Genomic DNA, 18541 nt, shown 5'->3' with positions numbered 1-18541 from the left:
CAATAATAGTTAAGTTTTTAAATTTGTTTTGCCTGCCCTGGGAGAGATACCTAGAGTTTGCTGGCCATGTGGTCTGCTTGCCACACTAACAACACGACAAAAATAGACCTACACAAACAAAATAAATTCACCGAGTAACAAACAGCAAAAACAACACCAACTTTCAAAAATCTACGAGTATCACATTTGATTTGATGAGCTTTTGGCGAAATCGTTTTTTTTGATTCAATGTTTTTCTTTTTTTTTCTTTTCAATTATTCTGTGAGTGGACAAGCAAACACAGGTAAGCAACTTGAGACAGGAAGAGTGCAGATAAAAGCTTCTATATATAAAACAAGATGAAAAAATTCAAGTAAGCTGAGGTTTCATGTTACTTGAAAAAATAATACCATTCACAGCGACTTTCCCCAACTTAAAGACCGGATATTTTTAACAGCCTCAAGCATCCACTAAGCTGATCTTAAACGAAGAGGGCTCTCGACCATAACAGAAGTATTCAATACCTCTTTCAAAATCAATTTTCTTTCTTTGTGGTACGCAAGTACAGGTCTTAAATGATTGGGATCACTGTGCAACACAGCCAAAAAATTCGTTATGATTCATGACAACATAACAATAAGAAAACAAAAATGACATGAATGGGGAGGAGCGGAGTAAAATAGTGTAAAAGCTTGCAATATATAATCAAGTATATTTACATTCATAAGTATATTTTGGGTAAGTGAACAAGAACAGTAGTCAAAGTATAATTTACATAAGTCATGCAACCATCTCTAGTGGGTTTCAAAAGTTCAACTGTTTCGGCAAGAATGGAAAACACTCCTAAAACTTTGCTTTAAAAAGCCGGCCCTTTAGGGGGAAAAAAGGTATACAACAAACCAATAAACCCTGAAGCTGCCTCATAGACCATAGGAACCTTGGTGAAATGGGACACTGTCTGACACGTGCTTTCCATCCATAATAATTCAATATCTTATATCAGAGTGAGATTAGGACCCTGGGACTTTCAAATTCTTCAACGGGAAGGACCCAGTTACAAAGTATCAAAATGTCAGTGAATAGCGTCAGACAAATAAATGAGAGACTGCAATGGCTCTGTCATGAGGTAAGTAGATTAGATTTACAGAATTTTAAAGAATTCAACACACAAAACCATTAATGCTGGAAATACAGGTTGGAGAACCATGACCTTAACCCTATCCGTACACCCTGGAGTCGTTTTGTACCCCCGGGGTTGTATTCTTCACATTTTAAAATACTTCTAGTTCTAGTATGAAGATCTCTTTGAAACTTTCAGTATTTCTCAAAAAATCATTTTGAGAGACTGCTATGCAAAGTGTATGGATCGGATTAACGAGTAAATTTTTTCTTTAGAAAGTGGTGGCACAGAGTTCCCTACATCGTATGGATACGATAGTAAAACACAATGTACGGATAGGATTAAGAAAAGGGTTTAGGAGTTTATGGTAACACTAAATATAAACCAATATTTGGTCATAGAAAACGGGGTGATATGGCTTTTTTTTTACCATATTATAGAGCATTTGAAAAGAAGGTAGAGTAAAGAATTGAGAATGGCTATAGAATAAAATGAACAAACTTTAGAAAAAAAAAGGTCAATGCGTAAAACCATTGACCTAATACATTAGCCTCACTTCATAATTACTGTCATAGATAATAAAAAACATATTATTTTGGACTTAGTGACACTGGAACAATACTTCCAGTTACATATTTGAACTTTTTTTCACTTTTCTCTCTTCTGGAAAAGAAGTTGCACTATTTTTAAGACAGCAGCGCTCTTATAAGTACTTAATGCCATATCAAAAGTAATTCATTGGTCAGATCATATTACTACTAAGTTTCCTTACGAACATAGACAAGACAGGACAAGGGTCAAAGTGCATGAGCCAATATCAATTTGTTCCATCAAAACTTATCGTTTGCTACAACAACCGAGACCCTTTCTTTGCAACTCAAGACAGGGAATCTAAAAGTTTTGTAGCAAAGTAAGAGAACTTTTCTTATTGCAGGCATTTTCTGAGGACATTTTCTCCATCTAAATGACAAAAACAAACCCTTGACATGGTGACATGGGAGGCCCATCACATGACGCTTCGTCCTGCCCTCAGGCTAAAAAACCTCGGCTTTGGAGATAGGTGTAAAAGCAGACCACACACTCCAAAACATTCCAGCCTTGTCAATGAGAAAACTGCCAAGAGCAGTGTCATGAACATCAAAGTTGTAAGCAAACAAAAATTTGCCACATTATGAAAAGGGAATGTTTCACATGGAAAGAGAACATTGCCATTCACTGAGTAAGCGAGAGTCAACTACATTAAGTCTCAATATTAGCTTCCAAAGACACCCCTCTGTACTTTAAAATAACAATCAAACATAAGAAAGAGATATGTGTAAACCAAAAACACAACTGCAATTAGAAATGGAACCTAAGAGAACAGCCGTGTAATCAATTCAAACAGAGCTAAAACTGCTCTGACTGGAGACCCAGTGTTCAACAATTCAAATGGCAGAATCACACTGAATCTCTTCTTAGTTGTTTTTTTTTTAAGAGATCAGATCTTCTTTTCATTTTTTTTGTTTCTAGAGTTTAAAAAAAACCCCAAACCAATAAACACTTCACATAATGAAATTGTTACAGAAATTCTAAATAATACGAAAAGACAAGAAAAACATCCACAGCATGATACCAAACGCTTAAACATTCTTGTTCAAAATGACATAGAATAAGTACATGAGAAGAATAAATAAGTACACACGTTCAGAAAAAAAAAATAATAGGTAGGCATAAAGACACAACAGAGTTCCATGTGTAACAAACTGCTCTTTACATGGACAGCTCAGCAGTGGGTGAAAATATGAAAATAATATCTGTTCCACTTTGTAAATAAGATATTTCTTGTTCAGAGGAAAGAAAGAAGGCATTCATGACTAGACACAATCAACTGCAGTAAAGAATGAATAAACTTGGCTGCACCAATGACATGGCAGATTGTCAGTTTGTGTGCTTCATTCACCTGCACATCAGACATGAGAACAAGAGGTGCCATAGTAAGAATAATAAGTACTTTGTCTGAGCTGATTGCTGCAACACAGAAACAACTGAACAAGTCTGTGGTATAGAGAAAACAATTCAAGCAACATTCTGAAAAACTCACTTCCAAGGAGATAACATCTACTGACAAGTTGGGTGCTTTATTTTTTTGTTTAAAAAAATTAGTAGCGAATTATAGCCTACTCATCAGACAATCCTCAATGGAACAGTAAAGAATACTAAATCTGAGTATCTCTCTAAACTCAAAATAAATAGAGAGACCTGGGCTTTCTAAAAAGAAAAATACAATCAACCCCTATCCTGAAGACTGCTTTTATTACCCAACAGAAGCGAGCCATTTACATAACTGTTAAAAAGTCCAATCCTTTGGCTATTACAAAAATTCTATACAAAAAGGAGAGCCTAATGAAAGTAGCAACATTTTCAACAAAAGACCAGCAATTTTCAACAATGCTTCGAATTACAGTCTGCAGTACATTAAATTCCATGACAGAGTGGACACTCCTGAACTTATTACACATACACATCAAGATTTTCTACCTAACAAGAGAACAGAGATAGCCTACATCTACACATTGAGGCATTCCATTTCTGGTATGATAAAACAAAAGAAAATCAACACAAGGGGAAGAAAGAATTTATAAGCAGTAGTTCAAAATGAAACGCAAATAAACAGACTATATCCAAGAAAAAGTTTTACAATTTTTGTAAATGTTCAAGTGTAACTGGCAAATATCATTTTAATCATAGAAATGTATGTTTTCCCCGAAACGTTTGTAATAATCACCTGTTTAGTGAATGTCTGATAACTTGTTAATGTGGAGGCAGAATAGTTTTCTCAAAAGTTTTCCTTTTCACAATGGTGAAACCTACCACATACATCAGATAACACACCAGCCCAAGACATTCAAGCTGAGAGCTGTCCAGGCTTACAGAGGACCTTTACATAAATAGCAAAAGCAAATACAGTCATTATTTCTGAGATAAGCCTCATTTTTTAGAAACAGAAAGACAAATACCCTTGCTTATATTATTTTTTTCTAATCAAAATATAAGTAAAAGGGGATTGCGTTGGTGTGTGTCGGTGGGAGGAGAGGGAGGGAGAGGGATGCAGGAGGAAAGGGGGACCGTAATAGTCACCATTCATATTTGATATGATCAGGCCTCTGTACTAGTAAACATAATCATTTTGAACAAGGACTGAAGCATGAGGCATTAAATTACACAAAACATATTTTGCCAGAGCAACTATGTAATGATATTTTTCAAACAGTTGGCAATAAAATTCATTCTAAAGAAAATATATATTTATATATTTATCGTTATTGGCAAAACATAAAATGCATTTTAGTGTGAGATATGTCAACTTGCAAAACAAAAGTTATCGACAAACGCATGCAAAAAAACTTCAAATCAGAGTACAGTAAAGACAATGACAAAATGTTGATGTGACAGCTCAATGCACACAGAGGCAAGTGACACAAGACAATGGACATAGATCAAGAAGCGGCTCTCTCATTTATGTCTCAAAACCCTCAATTTTACTTTTAGGGGCCATCTTCATTACAATAATCTGCTCAACAGGATGTGACGATGATGGAACTGGATGATTCACTGAATTATCCTTTTCTACATGAGCCTTGAATGGAATATTTTCATGCCAATGGTTGGGTGAGAATCGTAGTGCTGTCTCCCTCTTAATTTTTTAAGCACTCTTGACTAATCTGTGTCCACGTGACATGCAGTAACTACTTCCTCAACTTGCTGTAAACATCAATTCCCCGTGTGACATCTACACATTTAGTGGGTCCCACCAGGTATGCACATAGAGGCTATCACTAAAAACAGCAAATTTGTTTTTAAACCAATAAGCTTTTTTTGTGATTTACATCCAATGACATCATCAGAACATCAAACTTAACAAGCTATGAACATGCCCTCTGATATTACAATATTTTCTGACAGCAAATTACAATGGGGAGACAAAAATGCTGATAATTTGAGGGGATGGGATGGGTGGGTTGGGTAGTACTATGGATCACAATGTGTGGGATCTTGTCAGGAGAAAACAAGTAATTATACGGATTTAATAAGTTAGGACTACTACTCGTAGCAGCTTAATGCAAATGTGATCTAACACCTCAGTGCACCTAACAAGATGATTACAGGAAAGGACTAATATTTCACGGACATTTGAGCTTTCCACTCTTTCACTCACAGAAATCTAACGATGAAACGACCCTAGATGTCACACAAAAAAAATAGGCATTAAAGTAATTATTTGTAAATTCTTTACTCAAAAAAAAGTTTGATTCTTATAACGAATTTACATATATGAATAAAATATAGCATCAAATCTTTTTTTTGTTCGTTACTTGTCTGAAAGCACAAAAGAATTATTATTTCTAACAATGACAATATCATGTCCACACGAAATATAGTTAATAATTACAAGAAAACATCATTTTATAGACTGGGTGACTATAAATATCTATAAACTACAGAAGTAGGCCATGCCACTGAGTGCACAAGGATACTGACACGCACAGCCAATCACAAGACTTATGAGACGACACTGAAATACCACAACACCATTTGGATTTTCAGAACCACACAAAATTCAGGGTTGGTGGGCAAAAACACAAAGTTTTCTGTTCATGATCACGAGTGTTTGGGTTTTTTTTAATGAGAAGGATGAAGTGCATGAATGAGTTATTTTGATGTGTTTGAGGACAGCCTGTCTCTCAGCATGGTCTTACTACTAGATGACAATGTGGAGGGAAAACCAGGCATGTCATTTAAATCGATATATATCTAAGCGTATAATTCCTACCACCCCTTCGGAACTGTGGAATCTCATAAACAAATGTATAAAACTTCCAGAAGGGAAGACACACGTATGTCTCCACCTTTTCTAAACTAATAGCATGTGATGCAGAAGGGCGGATCAACAAGCAATCCAAAAAGGAAAAATGTTTCAGTATCATCGACCTGTTAGTCTATATGTGGAAGTGAACTTGGTTCAAACGTTTTCCTAAATAAACTACAATAAACTTCAGACTTTTGCACCACACCGCTTTAGAGAACCTAAACACACTGCCTGGTAAACACTCTTTTTTGTCATTCAGGATGATAATCAAGTAATAAGGTTAGAAGCCAATAGGTCTGTCAGAGTTGAACATCATATGTCATGCGTAGCATTCAATATTTTTTCATGCGGAAAAGAAGTAACGAAAATGCAGTGCTGTTCGAACATTTTTTTTTTACAGAAGCAATAATAAAAATAGTAGTCAAAACTTAGCAAATCACAAATGAAACCAGTGGCAGTTTCATGAGAAAAATTGTAACCAGATGCTATGGAATGCTCTGTATCAGCACGCACACATCACTGAGATTTTTATAAACCCAAACTCTTCTGACAAAAACAAAGGGCAGGACAAAAATGCAGATCAGGTTCAAACAAGGATATGTATATATGGGCAACAACAGGCTGAGAAGGAATGATGTGTCTAAGGGTGTAGTGCACAAAATACCAGCAGAAACAAAGGATTTTGACGCTGTAGTCAAGAAAAACAAACTAGAAAAGGTTGGGAGCCATATAAATAATGTGTGAGTTGGTCTTACATACAACGGAAACCAACAAACAACCCAGAAAAGCATAGTGGGAAGTCAGTTTACCTACAGCGCACGTTCAACTCACTCATTATTAACATGGCCCCCTGGAGTCTTGCACATCACTTGTGGGTGACTACAAACAACAAAAACATAAACAAACAAAAAAACTTGCGACTGACATAATGCACACGCTGCATGCCACCAATAGTGAGCACAGACAGACAGACAGTTTCTGTGAGCAAAAATGTCTCAAACACTCAGGAGGAAAAAAAATGCTTCAAGCAGATCTGTCTCTTGGCGTGTGCCAATGTCAGGCAGGCAAACAGGGAAACGAGTTCAAGCCACTTACGCATATCTTCTGCAGCTCAGAAAAACTTTGTATGTTAAAAATCTGAATCGGAGTCCCTGAAAGTACGTTTGAAAAAGTTACCACATATACAACAGCAATGATATGATAGAAACTGGGTGGAGGTGGTGGTGGTGGTGGAGGCAATGGTGAATGTAATAAAAAACTAAATAAATGCGGGGAATCATGCTTCATAAAAGGAGACATCATCTTTAACTTTGACTTCAGCTTTCTGAAAGACAACGGTTTGAACTGAAAATGGCCCACACAGCTGCCAGCAGCTCCTACTACATTTTGACAATTGTAATGTTGTTGGTGTTAACCAAATTTTAAAAGAGCAATGTGTTCCCTGACACTACAACCTATAGATCAGCCATCAGTTCATTAGTTTAATACAGTGAGTCATGTTGTGCCTAGAAAGAAAGATGAACAATCATGTGACTGAAGCATTTAATTGAGACGGTAAAATTCTAGGAATTTTTTGTTGTTGTATGAAGCATTTTAACGCCTTCAATGGCATCAGCACTACTGATTGAGCTGTTAAAATTTTTTAAAATATGAACAGTCACCCCTATTCCATAAAACCAGCACATTTTGAAAACTGTTACAAGGCCTAACTCTTAACCAAACCCTATCACAGTTTTGGCCATAAAAATAATTGGCGTTGCTGGCTCTCATCATTCTACTTAGCTGAAACGATGGGGGGCTCAAAACTATTATCAGTTCACAAAAAGAAGCCATACAATGAAAAATGAAAAAAAAAAAAAAGAAGATATGAATTGTTTGAAGTGGGCCCCCCCAATAAAGGGACAAGTTCACTACCCACCCCTCTCCCCTCTCCTTTCCCCTTCCACCTCACAACATGATCTGGAGACTCCTAGTGTCCCCCACCACCTTTCCAAGCCCTGGCAGCAGTGGGAAGCCAGACTCATGCATTATTCAAAATCTACATATCACATTTACTGTTTTCTTGTCATATAAAAAGGTCCAAGCACACTGAGAATCCACATGTAAGGGACAAAGGGGATTCTTCTACATACACAAACTACAAGTACAGGACAGGAGCCACACATCTCTTGACAGTTTTTATAAACATACAGGCTATTTGGACCATGTAAAACAACACTCCCGACAATGTAAATAACTAATGTAGAAAAAACGACAATGCAAAAGTGAAAAAACAAAGGAAGTCTGCCTGATAGGCTGAGAATAAGTCCTTTCGACCCCTGCATCACAAGTATTGGCCACAAAATTACAATGCCAAAACCATCTCCCGATACAAACCATTCACGATGTATTCAGGAGAAATAACCAACTAAAAGCTGTATTTGTTCAAGTACAACCAATTAATCGTGACTCCATACAGCATATTTCACATAAAAGAGACAACGAAAGTCTAAGAAACATGGCCCAAATAGTATAGACATTCTTAACATTTCCTTTTCCTGATTCTAATAGTCATGCAAAGCTGTCAAGGCATAAGGCCTTCAAGAGTTCGGGATGTTCTGTGCAGCTGCCAAAACTCTGATCAATTAAAAAAAACAACACTCTGTTCATTTCTACTCATATTCATACAGACACATTAACTGAGAAGAGAAAGAACTGTACTTGATCTAAAAGACAAGTTTTGCATTGACAATAAACGACCTCCAACACGATGTAAAACATTCAAGAAAAGAGAGTAGGAATGACTTTATTTGAGACTGACAACTCCATCTCCACAACAATTATACGTATCTAGCAATGAGAGGATGAGTACATGAGATTTTAAAGACTGATTCCTTTTCTATAAAAGTATGATAATCAAGATGCCATCCTTCTTACATCAAAGATGAAACAAGACTTCTGTCACTCACAGGATGCCAAAGTTGGCAGACACACTGAATAACATCTATGTACAAACACTTTGTACAGTAAGAATGTAATTAGAAAGGTTTTAACAGTTGACAAAACTAGTTCGCTTCCCATTAACCTCATGGAATCTGAAGTGAAAGGAAAATTGTCATTACCAGAGAACCCTGACTGGTACAGTGCGTATCTAGTAAAACTGCACGCGGCACAACCTGAACAGGAACAAAGGGACCAGAGAACACAACAAGTCAACAACATGGTAGCGCAGGGACAACAGGATGGAACCCACGCCACCTCCAGCCAGTGGAGAAATCAATAGAAACAACAACCAGGAAATGTCAAATGACAAAGCCAAAATGAGCAACAGATATCGATTCTCTCTCTATTTCGCCCACTGTTGAACGGTGTACAGAACATATCGAAAAAAGACTTGCTCAGAACAAGGGTCACCACTTTGACTGAGAGGCAAAGACTTTCAAACTATAAGAAAACTTTGTGCGGACAGTCACATTCACAGAGAGAAAAAACAGGATTTATTCATTATCAAGCTGGCACTTTAGAAGCCTCAAGAATTTCCTTAAATGCTTTTATCCCAAAGAGTGGCACCCCTTTTGGCACATGCAGACAATGTGACACTGTCCTCCTCCAAGGACATACATGAGTTGCCTCTGTAACAACAACCTGTCTCATTGTTCAGCTACTCTCAATCTCAATATTCCGTTAAAAGCAAAACAGGCCTTCTTGTTGGTGATAGCTGCCCTCTCTTTTTTGTTATCAGAAACACACATGCTCCCATTCCTTCCTCTCTCTCTCTCTCTTTCTTTCTTTTTTTCTCTTTCTTGACCCCAACAATTTCAAGTTCCTCACTTCTTAATTTCCTTTATCTTGCAACATGTTTATCTCCAAGTCTAATGCATAACAAATTTTAATTAGCCGGAGAAGATCTAAACCAAAACAAGATATAGGGATGGGCAAAGCTCTTCAAAGAGGTTAATGGGCTTTTGCATCAAGAGCTGAAGATAATGCCCTTGAATTTATTTTCTTCAACGATTACAAAACAGGATGTTCTTTGAATTTCTTCACATGTAAATTATGTGAAATCCTGAATTCAGGAAAAGCCCAGAGAGCACCCATCCCATTGGACATCATACAACTAACGAGACAAACAAGCAGAAAAAAGAGAATAGGATATTACTGAAACTCGTCATCAGAGTTGAGCAGCGTCGTTTTCTCATTGAAGCGGCTCTTCTTCGCCCCGCCAGTAGCGCCACCTCCACCACCAGCGGCCGCCGGGTGGGCACCGCCCGATCCTGCCTGAGCCTGGGACTGGTTGGCCGGGGCCGAGTTGCCAGGGCCAGGAGCCGACGATGCCGGGGTGGTGCCAGTAGCTTGGGCGGGGGTGTTACCATTGGAAACGGGTCGCTGCTGCTGGTACTGGTAGTGCTCCGTGCTCCAGCCACTGTCCTGGTGGTCGTCCTCCGAGGGCTTCATCCCATGCTGAGTGTACTGCTGGTACTGGGGGTGAAAGTTGTGGATCGCATCCTGGGGGAGGGGGTAGTGGGGGGCAGAACAGAAGAGAGAGATTATGAGTTAATGAGAAGCACATCCACACAGTATCTGTAATCTAGAACTGCTCCCAGGCAGAAAAAAAGTAGTAAAAGTTTGAATTTTAATTTGAAAACAATTACACAAAAAGTCGACAACATACACATTTAGTGGTGCACCCAAATGATATCTGGCATTGGCAATTTCATTCCAAACAGAGACACAGTAAGAAGAAGAATGACATTTCATAACTGTCCTAAGGTGAGCCCTAGCCAAAACAGAAATACATATTTTAAAAAGTGTACAGTTTAAATCACACAGAAACAAAACTACAAAATAAACATACGCATATGGCTTTTCTCTGTCCCAGCTTTTAAAAAAAATAAACAACAGTAAACAAATTACAACATGTCTGAAGACCTAGATGACATCCGACACAATAAATAAAAAAGGAGAGAAACCAAAGTACAAAAAGACTGTTGCACAGACATGCAAGGTACTAGACGCAATAGAAATAAAAGCAATAAAAGCAAAAAAAAGCCACATACAATACAAAAATCACTGACCAGCAGACATCTGATTGTTTGTTTTAGTAGAGGTTTTATGGCGCTCGCAACTGCATAAGGTCATATGAGCGCCAAGGGGTGGATGTCGACAGAGAAGTCCTTACAGGGAATCAGACTTACTCTGCTCACCTCTCTAGCTTCAACAGCACAAAGTCTGCTTCGACTATCAAGGCACCCCGGAAATAGCAGGTCACAAGAGTGTGCAAACATACAAAAGAAGTGGAGGAAAATGACGATAGTAAGGATTAGGAAAAAAAACCCAGTAGTTCCCTGTTGTAGTTCAGGCGCAGTTATGAGCATGACATTGTTGGATCAGCCCATTTACAATTCTACTGTGCATTAGAATGAGAAATGCCCCCCCTTTGGGAATGGCCTAAAGACACTTCAGTCAGTGGCACTGCCGCGGGGGGTTAGACATCAGATGCAATAGAAACAAATGAAAGTAAATAAAGCACAACAGAACGTAGTCACAGACCTGCATGATGTCCCTCGGATTCATGGTCTCCTTGAGGCTGCTGGAGATAGACTGCAGGGACACAGTGCGTCCATGTGTGCTGGTCGGGCCCGTGCTGTACACACTGTGTGGGAATGCAAAGCGCAGAGCCACTGACGCCATGAACATCTCCAGGCAGATGAAAAAGTTCTGCCAGCCGGCAGATACAGTACCCACACCCACACGCTGTGTGCCGTTGTGAGAGTAGATTGGGTCAATCACACCCGCTTTCTCAAGAATGGCCAGAACAACTCCTGGGAGGGGCAAACAAAAACAAAAATAAATTGAGGTTTATATTTGTAATCACTGTTATAGACCAAGCAACACTAGCTATCCCCCCTCAGTCCAATACCATCATAAAGCAGTATGTGAAGGCTTATCTTCTGTGTTCGAGGTACACAAAAATTAAGAACTTAAACAAGGAGATGTACTTATTCGATAAAGAAATACTAACAATACAGCTGTTAGAATTTTCCGAAGCACTGTATTGACTTACAATCGGCTGGTGCTATCCTTCAAAATTATCTCACTCCATTTGTGGCCATAGGCCCTCTTTAACAGGATGGAAAGTAAGGAGTGAGCATGGTTACGAATTCATTTTTAATGAATTGAAAGGAGAAAAGTTAAAAGGTTCAATTTAAGCATATTCGTAAATGTTGTCTTGTTCCCCCATACCTAGCAACCTGTCATGAGGCACAAAAACTTCCATGCTTTCAAGGAAGGCTGAACAGTGTATTAATGCAAGTCCAATACTTGAATATATACACACAAAATAAATTACTCTCCGTTTTGTCATTATCTACAACTGCCAGTACCACCACAAAAAAAAGTCAAAATCAAATGTCAACAACAATTTGGGAGTCTGTCAAATTATTCAGTTATTTTAGCAAGTGCCATCTACATAGGCCGCTATGTGCGTGTTTGTATGTGTGTGTGTATGTGTGTGTGTGTGTGTGTACGCGTGCATGCTCTTGTGCTTGCATATGTTGGGTGGGTGGTAGAGGCATTGTACCTTGCCAAAAGGAGAGGAAGATGACCGATTTGATGATGCAGAACTTGAGAATTGGATCGAACGGGCTGAGCAGCTCCTTGGTGGCCAGGTAGAACATGATGAGAGCGTACAGCGCCAGGGACACCGAGATGTTGTAGATGATGGTGATGTACAGGTAGCCACTTGCAGGACTGAAGCACAAGGAAAAAAAACAAAACATCACAATAGTTTTAATTTTCCCTCATTATAATCTAGATTACCACCCTTTAGTTTAGTTTTAGTAAGTGTTTTACGGCACTTGCAACACAATAAAGTCATATAAGTGCAGAAGATTAGAGGTGTTACAAGAGAGTAACAAACACAAGACAATAAATGTTTGATAGGAAAGAAGAAGCAAACCACACCAGAGCACCCGCCAACCACCCACGATTATCACCCTCAGTAACAACAACATTTAACATTCCAAAATCAAAATAATATGAAAAAAACACACTCCACATTGAACAAATAAGGGGAACAGAAATGCTGTGAAGAAACAAAAAGAGCAAAAAAATTGAGACAGCCCAGTAAGCACAGGGGAGACTTACGAGAAGTTTCCGTCCTTGTAGTAGCCAAAAGCTTGCAGCAGCAGTGTCAGAATTGCCATGATGGGCTTGATGAAGCAAAACTGCAGCGTGGCCTGGAGACACACACACAAGCAAACAGAAACATAACGTGAGACAGGCTGAGGTTTGAGCTTTGCAATACATTTTAAAACCTATTTCCACTGCAATACCATGACCTAAACGTAAGGGTACACAAAATCTCAGAATTAACTTTTATCTCAAACACTAAGAGGAAAGAAACACAAAAGTATTAGGTAACCTTAGACTTAAAACCTGTGAACCTAGTTCCTGCGCATTGAATTTGTGTCTCTGCAACAGATGTAACTGCAAATCCTAGGTTTTCTGGAGGCATATCAACTCACTGGTACAGTTCAAGACATCTTTCAAAATACAGCAGAAATTTAATGTCTATCTATGATTGGAACCAAGTGGTTGAGAGCTATGAAAGAACAACAAACAAGTTTGCAATACTCTATTGGAAACTCAACACTAGACTGCTTCCAAAACAGTTCACCATGAGATCACCTGAACAGTGGTGCAATCACCACATTACTGACAGTCATACAACACTACAAATAGATATGTAGACAACAAGAAAGGCATAGCAGAAATATTAACAAGCAAGACCTACCAGCGATGCCCTTCCAGACAACCATCTGACATACAAACCAGAAAATACAAGACGATTTGTGAAAATTGAAGAACAAGAACACAATGGTACTCCCTCACCTTGAGGAGCTTTATGTCCCTTTTGCTTAAAGCTCACTAAACTTTGAATTAAAATATAGTACATATCTGAGGTAGGGTATGAGCAGGCAGAACAAACTTTCATTACCCAATCCAAGATGACACTTCAATTTCAAAGGCACCAAAGACACACTTATTGAAAACCTTTTGCTTTCAAACTTTAATGAAACATGTTCCAATTTCTGACAGAACAAACGCTGCAGTTCTTTGATAGAACCTTAAGTAATAATACCTGTTTACAAAAGCGCAAGAATCCAATGGTGTACTGTCGACCTGCAAAACAGCACGTACACGACAGCCAACTTGACCTGTGCAAGAAAAAGACAGTATACCAAAATAAGGACACAGTTGAAAAAACAAGCAGCTGTTGAAATTTTAAAAATTCCACTCATGTCAACACTGCTGACAAGAACATACAGAGGTAGATTCAAAGTTTAATTAACTAGAGCTGACCCTCCTGATTACCGGTAAAGTGTTGAGCAGAGATTCTAGAACCTTCCTAACCAAAACAGGACTATGAAAAATTGCAATGTTGCGTGAAATCTTTTGAACTTTAAAAAATAGTACTTTTTCCCCTCTAATCTTATATTTAAAACTATTACAGTCTCTATTTAACCCAAAAAAATAAAAGAAAATGTCATGACCAATGGCAAAATGAACACACATCCTTGAAAAAAAAAGATTTGACCATAAAAATACTTCAAACTGATTGCTCTGCAGAAGGCTGGTGGCAAAAGATTTTGATCATTTATCACATTACCAGGAAACGGGTAAGGACAATAGTGACAAAGATGGAAACCAAGGAGCAAGGCACTCACCAACCACCCACAAGCATAATGGCCTTTCCACTGTGTGGCAGACAAAGCAGCTGCTTGCACACAAAGTGCTGGATCAATAAAACTGAATGAGGCCTGCCACACAGACATGTCTTTAGTCTTTTAAACTGATCAGTACAGCAACAACTGGAGCTTTTTGAGTTAATCATTAATCAAACAGTGTGAAACTTTTTTCCCTAAGAAAATTAAGATGTTTAACAGAAAGGACAGAAACTGCACATACCCTTTTTGTTTGTCTCAATTTAGTTAGGTAAGAGTTTTACAGCAATTGCAACTGAATAAGTTCATATGAGCATGCGAGAAAAGAGTTGGGTTGTTTTCACATTAGTTCACAGCATGGCCTGAAGAACTTAAAATTCATACTAAAAATTTAGTAATTGCAAAACCAGTATTTAAGAAGTTTAAAATAGCACTATTTGCATTTTAGCATAAAGACCAAAGGTCTGTATAGAATCAAGTATCTTTTTGGGATCAACATCGGATAACAAATTTGTAAAATTATTGCTTTAAAACTATTTCCTTCAGGCTTCTCCAAAGTCTTAACACTCTATTAGTATGTGCAGGCTTGTTAGGTAGCATTACATCCGACACGAAAGTGTTTTTCATCTCCCTACAGGAGATATCTGTGTGTCAGAGCGGTATGGCCAATATGTACAGCTGAACCTGCCATGACGGCCACTTTCCATTCCCCCTTTGCGTTTTTTCTAAATAATTTAACTGTGTAAAACGGGCACCTGTCCAACACGGCCACGGCCACCTTATTTTAACACACAACCCCTATAACACCAAACAATAACGTCTGTCTTAGATGGCCACGTTAGTGACTCCGTTACGTTTTGTCATAAATCATGCATTGGCCCCTGACGTTGTGGGTGAGCCGTCATAATCCAATCACTGGTCGTTGTTGTTAGGTAGTCCCTCCAACCGATCAGGTTGTGTAGGCCCCTCCCACTGTTAACCAATAGGTAAAATATTTTCAACAGCAGGTGAGGGAAGCATGTGATCTCTCACAACTGAGACGTGTTATCAGCACGTCTCACTCATAACCCATTGGCCCACCCAGAACTCATTCACAATTTTAATCGTAAGTGAGAGGAGTGGTCACTGTTTACCCAGTCTGTAACAAAGTAACAATAGACGTCAATATTAACTTGTGACAGAAGCATCTCTCATTCTCCGAGTGGTGGCGACCCATGTGTTCGTTTTACCATAGCACTCAGTCCTCCTTGTCTGACACATTTCGTTTTATTGTCACCCTTGCACAAAAGCAGCAATAAAAATTTTTAAATAAACTAAAACCCAGCGAAAATAACAAAAACAACAAAGCGGCTACCTTTGGTAAGGACCTCAGAAAGGAATGGTTTGTTTTCTTCCTTTTGATCAGTCCTGCCTAAGAAGGCCACCTGTCTTATATGGCCACTTTTCTCCTTGACAATGGGTGGCCGTCTTCCACAGGTTCGACTGTATTTTAGTTAGAATAACTTCATCTCTTCTGAGGTTACCATGGCAACCTAACAAAGAAGTGAAAAGGGAATCGCACTTACTGAATAGGTTTTCCTCTGATCTCTGACATGATGGCGCCTTCCCCACCCAGGTACTCATAGCACAGGCTGAGGAAACTGTAGATGACAAATGCTGGAACAAAAATAAAAAAATATGGGGTCAACCAATTATATGTAACGGTGGGAAGGAAGAAAGGGATTATGATAAGACATAAGAAACAATTGTGAGGCAGCGTGGTGGAATCAGGCTCTCGTCAAAACAATGAAATCGGAGAAAAGTTTTCTCCCTGCTTAGCAATTTTTATCATTTCTTTTTTTTTGGCTCAACACCTTTTATGTCCATTTACAAACACATTCAAGGATTTCACCGAAAACGTTGATTAAAGGCACAAAAATATAAATTTACAGTTTTCATGGACTCTCCAGCTTTGGATTTTACCTGGCTTTGGCGGCCATTTTCTCGCTAATTTTACCTCTTAAATCAGGTGACCCCCACCTCCTTCAATCCAAAATATCTCCACTTCTATTGAAGATGGATACGTAATTTTTTCATTGAAAGCAAGACAAAATGAACAAGCTTTAAGATGATACCAATAACTCAATATGCCTAAAAATTGACGAGAGCCTGATTCCACCACGCTGCCTCACAATTGCCCACAGTAACACATGGAAAAAATTTGTTGAGCTGTACTTTACACTTTACTTTATCCTCTTTCCTGCACTAATAATTCACAGCCATGTGCGCTGTGGATGTGCGGGCTGGGCAGGTACAAGTACCCACACTACCGTAGGCAGTGTCAGACCGGCCCCAGGCCTCCAGTACTGGTACTGGGAAGGTGCTGACACCAAGTGGTAACAGCTCTAGGAAAGTGCCGACGTCAAGTGTTTTAACACAGCAGGTAATATGCCCTTGGACTTTTTGTGCAGTATGTTAGAAGCTGTGAGGTCAGATGCACAGCACAATGCACAAGAAGGTGACTTTGACGCACCACATCAAATTCAAAATTTACAAACTATTAAAAAGTAAAATGAGGTTTGTTAAAGTGTAGATATCGCATCAAATCAGGCTCATCGAGAACAACTTTGCTTATTTTGATACACCGATTCCGAAAATTTTAACTACAATACAATTTTGTAAAAATTTGTTCACAAAGATTAATTCCGGGTGGCGGCAAATTTCAAAGGAATTCTGTGACCCGGCTTGTTACTCACAAGATCTTAACAGCTTTTGACTCCCTTCTCTCCACCTTCCCTCCCCCCTTCACCCCCAAAACTGTCCCTCCCCCCTCTTTGTACCTCTTAAGATCTTAAGATTCATTTTGCCATCCCTCTGGCCAAACATTGAATCTGAGGTCACGACAAACTGGTTACGATTTGTTGGTTTGAGCAAAGAGAAGCTCATTGACACAATAGTAATCTAGTGCTGGGAAAAAGTAAGACAGATCAAAACAACAGAGGGAAAGTAAAAAAGTAGGACCTACTAGTATCTCCCCCAATCACTCGTCAAGTTTGTACGAATATTGTACAAATATTTCTGGTATGAGTTTGTATCACGGCACATGCAAAGCCAACAGAAACTATAAAAAGACAAGGGACACAGTCGTTCAATTTCAAAAATTGATCGATAACAGAAAAATTAGGAAAATACTGACACAATATCTGTATCAGTGACAAAACAGACGGATCTATATTTCTAAATTTTACTTTTGATCGGATACCTTTTATTTTACAGTATATCATTTCAAAAATGTTTTCCAAATTCTTAGTCAGCCCGTGCGCATACCCTCCTGAACCAACCACCTCTTTGACAAGCTAAACTGAATAAGATTTTTCTCTTTTATTCGCAGATAAGTTATAAGGTTATTAGTAGAAAGACCCTACCACATAAAACTCAGTCCCCTTGAGCAATATGTCAATGTGACTCTGCGACAATCTACCGCTAAATCTCACATATTCCCTCATCTCCATCTCATGTGTTCAATAACAGAGCAGACGTATATTTGACTCTGCAACAATCTACGTCAAATCTCACATATCCATACTCCCTCATCTCCATCTCATGTGTTCAATAACAGAGCTGACAAAAACTATCTCTATAATCCTAAGGCTACATCTCCAAGTGGACCTCCAAGTGGACCACAAAGTGCTCAGTAAAACTTCAACCTTTCCCCTCCCCCTAAGGCGCCCAATTTCTATCTCCTTAGAACAACCACTAGCCCACTAATCAGTACATCACCCCACCCCCCTCCCACCCCCACCCTCGCCTTGCCCTTTCTTCACACGCAATTTCCCCTAATCCTGACCCAGACCACTATAAACTCTCTCTCTCTCTCTTTCTCTCTCTCTCTCTCTCTCTCTCTCTCTCTCT

At 38.8% G+C, this 18541-nt stretch overlaps 1 protein-coding gene across 1 annotated transcript in view; it reads right to left on the bottom strand.

The window, feature by feature from the left end:
• Positions 1-237: 237 nt before the first annotated feature.
• LOC101845474 (transmembrane protein 184B) overlaps positions 238-18541 on the bottom strand; it is a gene marked incomplete in the record, with an annotated part of 55030 nt that continues 36726 nt past the window's right edge. The window contains 7 exon segments of the mRNA XM_035970367.1: positions 238-7096; positions 10084-10430; positions 11475-11746; positions 12505-12674; positions 13071-13162; positions 14068-14143; positions 16216-16306. Coding sequence (XP_035826260.1) covers positions 7075-7096; positions 10084-10430; positions 11475-11746; positions 12505-12674; positions 13071-13162; positions 14068-14143; positions 16216-16306 — 1070 coding nt within the window.

This window comes from Aplysia californica, unplaced genomic scaffold (genome assembly GCF_000002075.1).
Source record: "Aplysia californica isolate F4 #8 unplaced genomic scaffold, AplCal3.0 scaffold00259, whole genome shotgun sequence".
In the NCBI taxonomy this organism is placed as follows: domain Eukaryota; kingdom Metazoa; phylum Mollusca; class Gastropoda; order Aplysiida; family Aplysiidae; genus Aplysia; species Aplysia californica.
The sequence above is the reverse complement of the archived record's forward strand: the minus strand, read 5'-3'. Positions and strand labels throughout refer to the sequence as shown.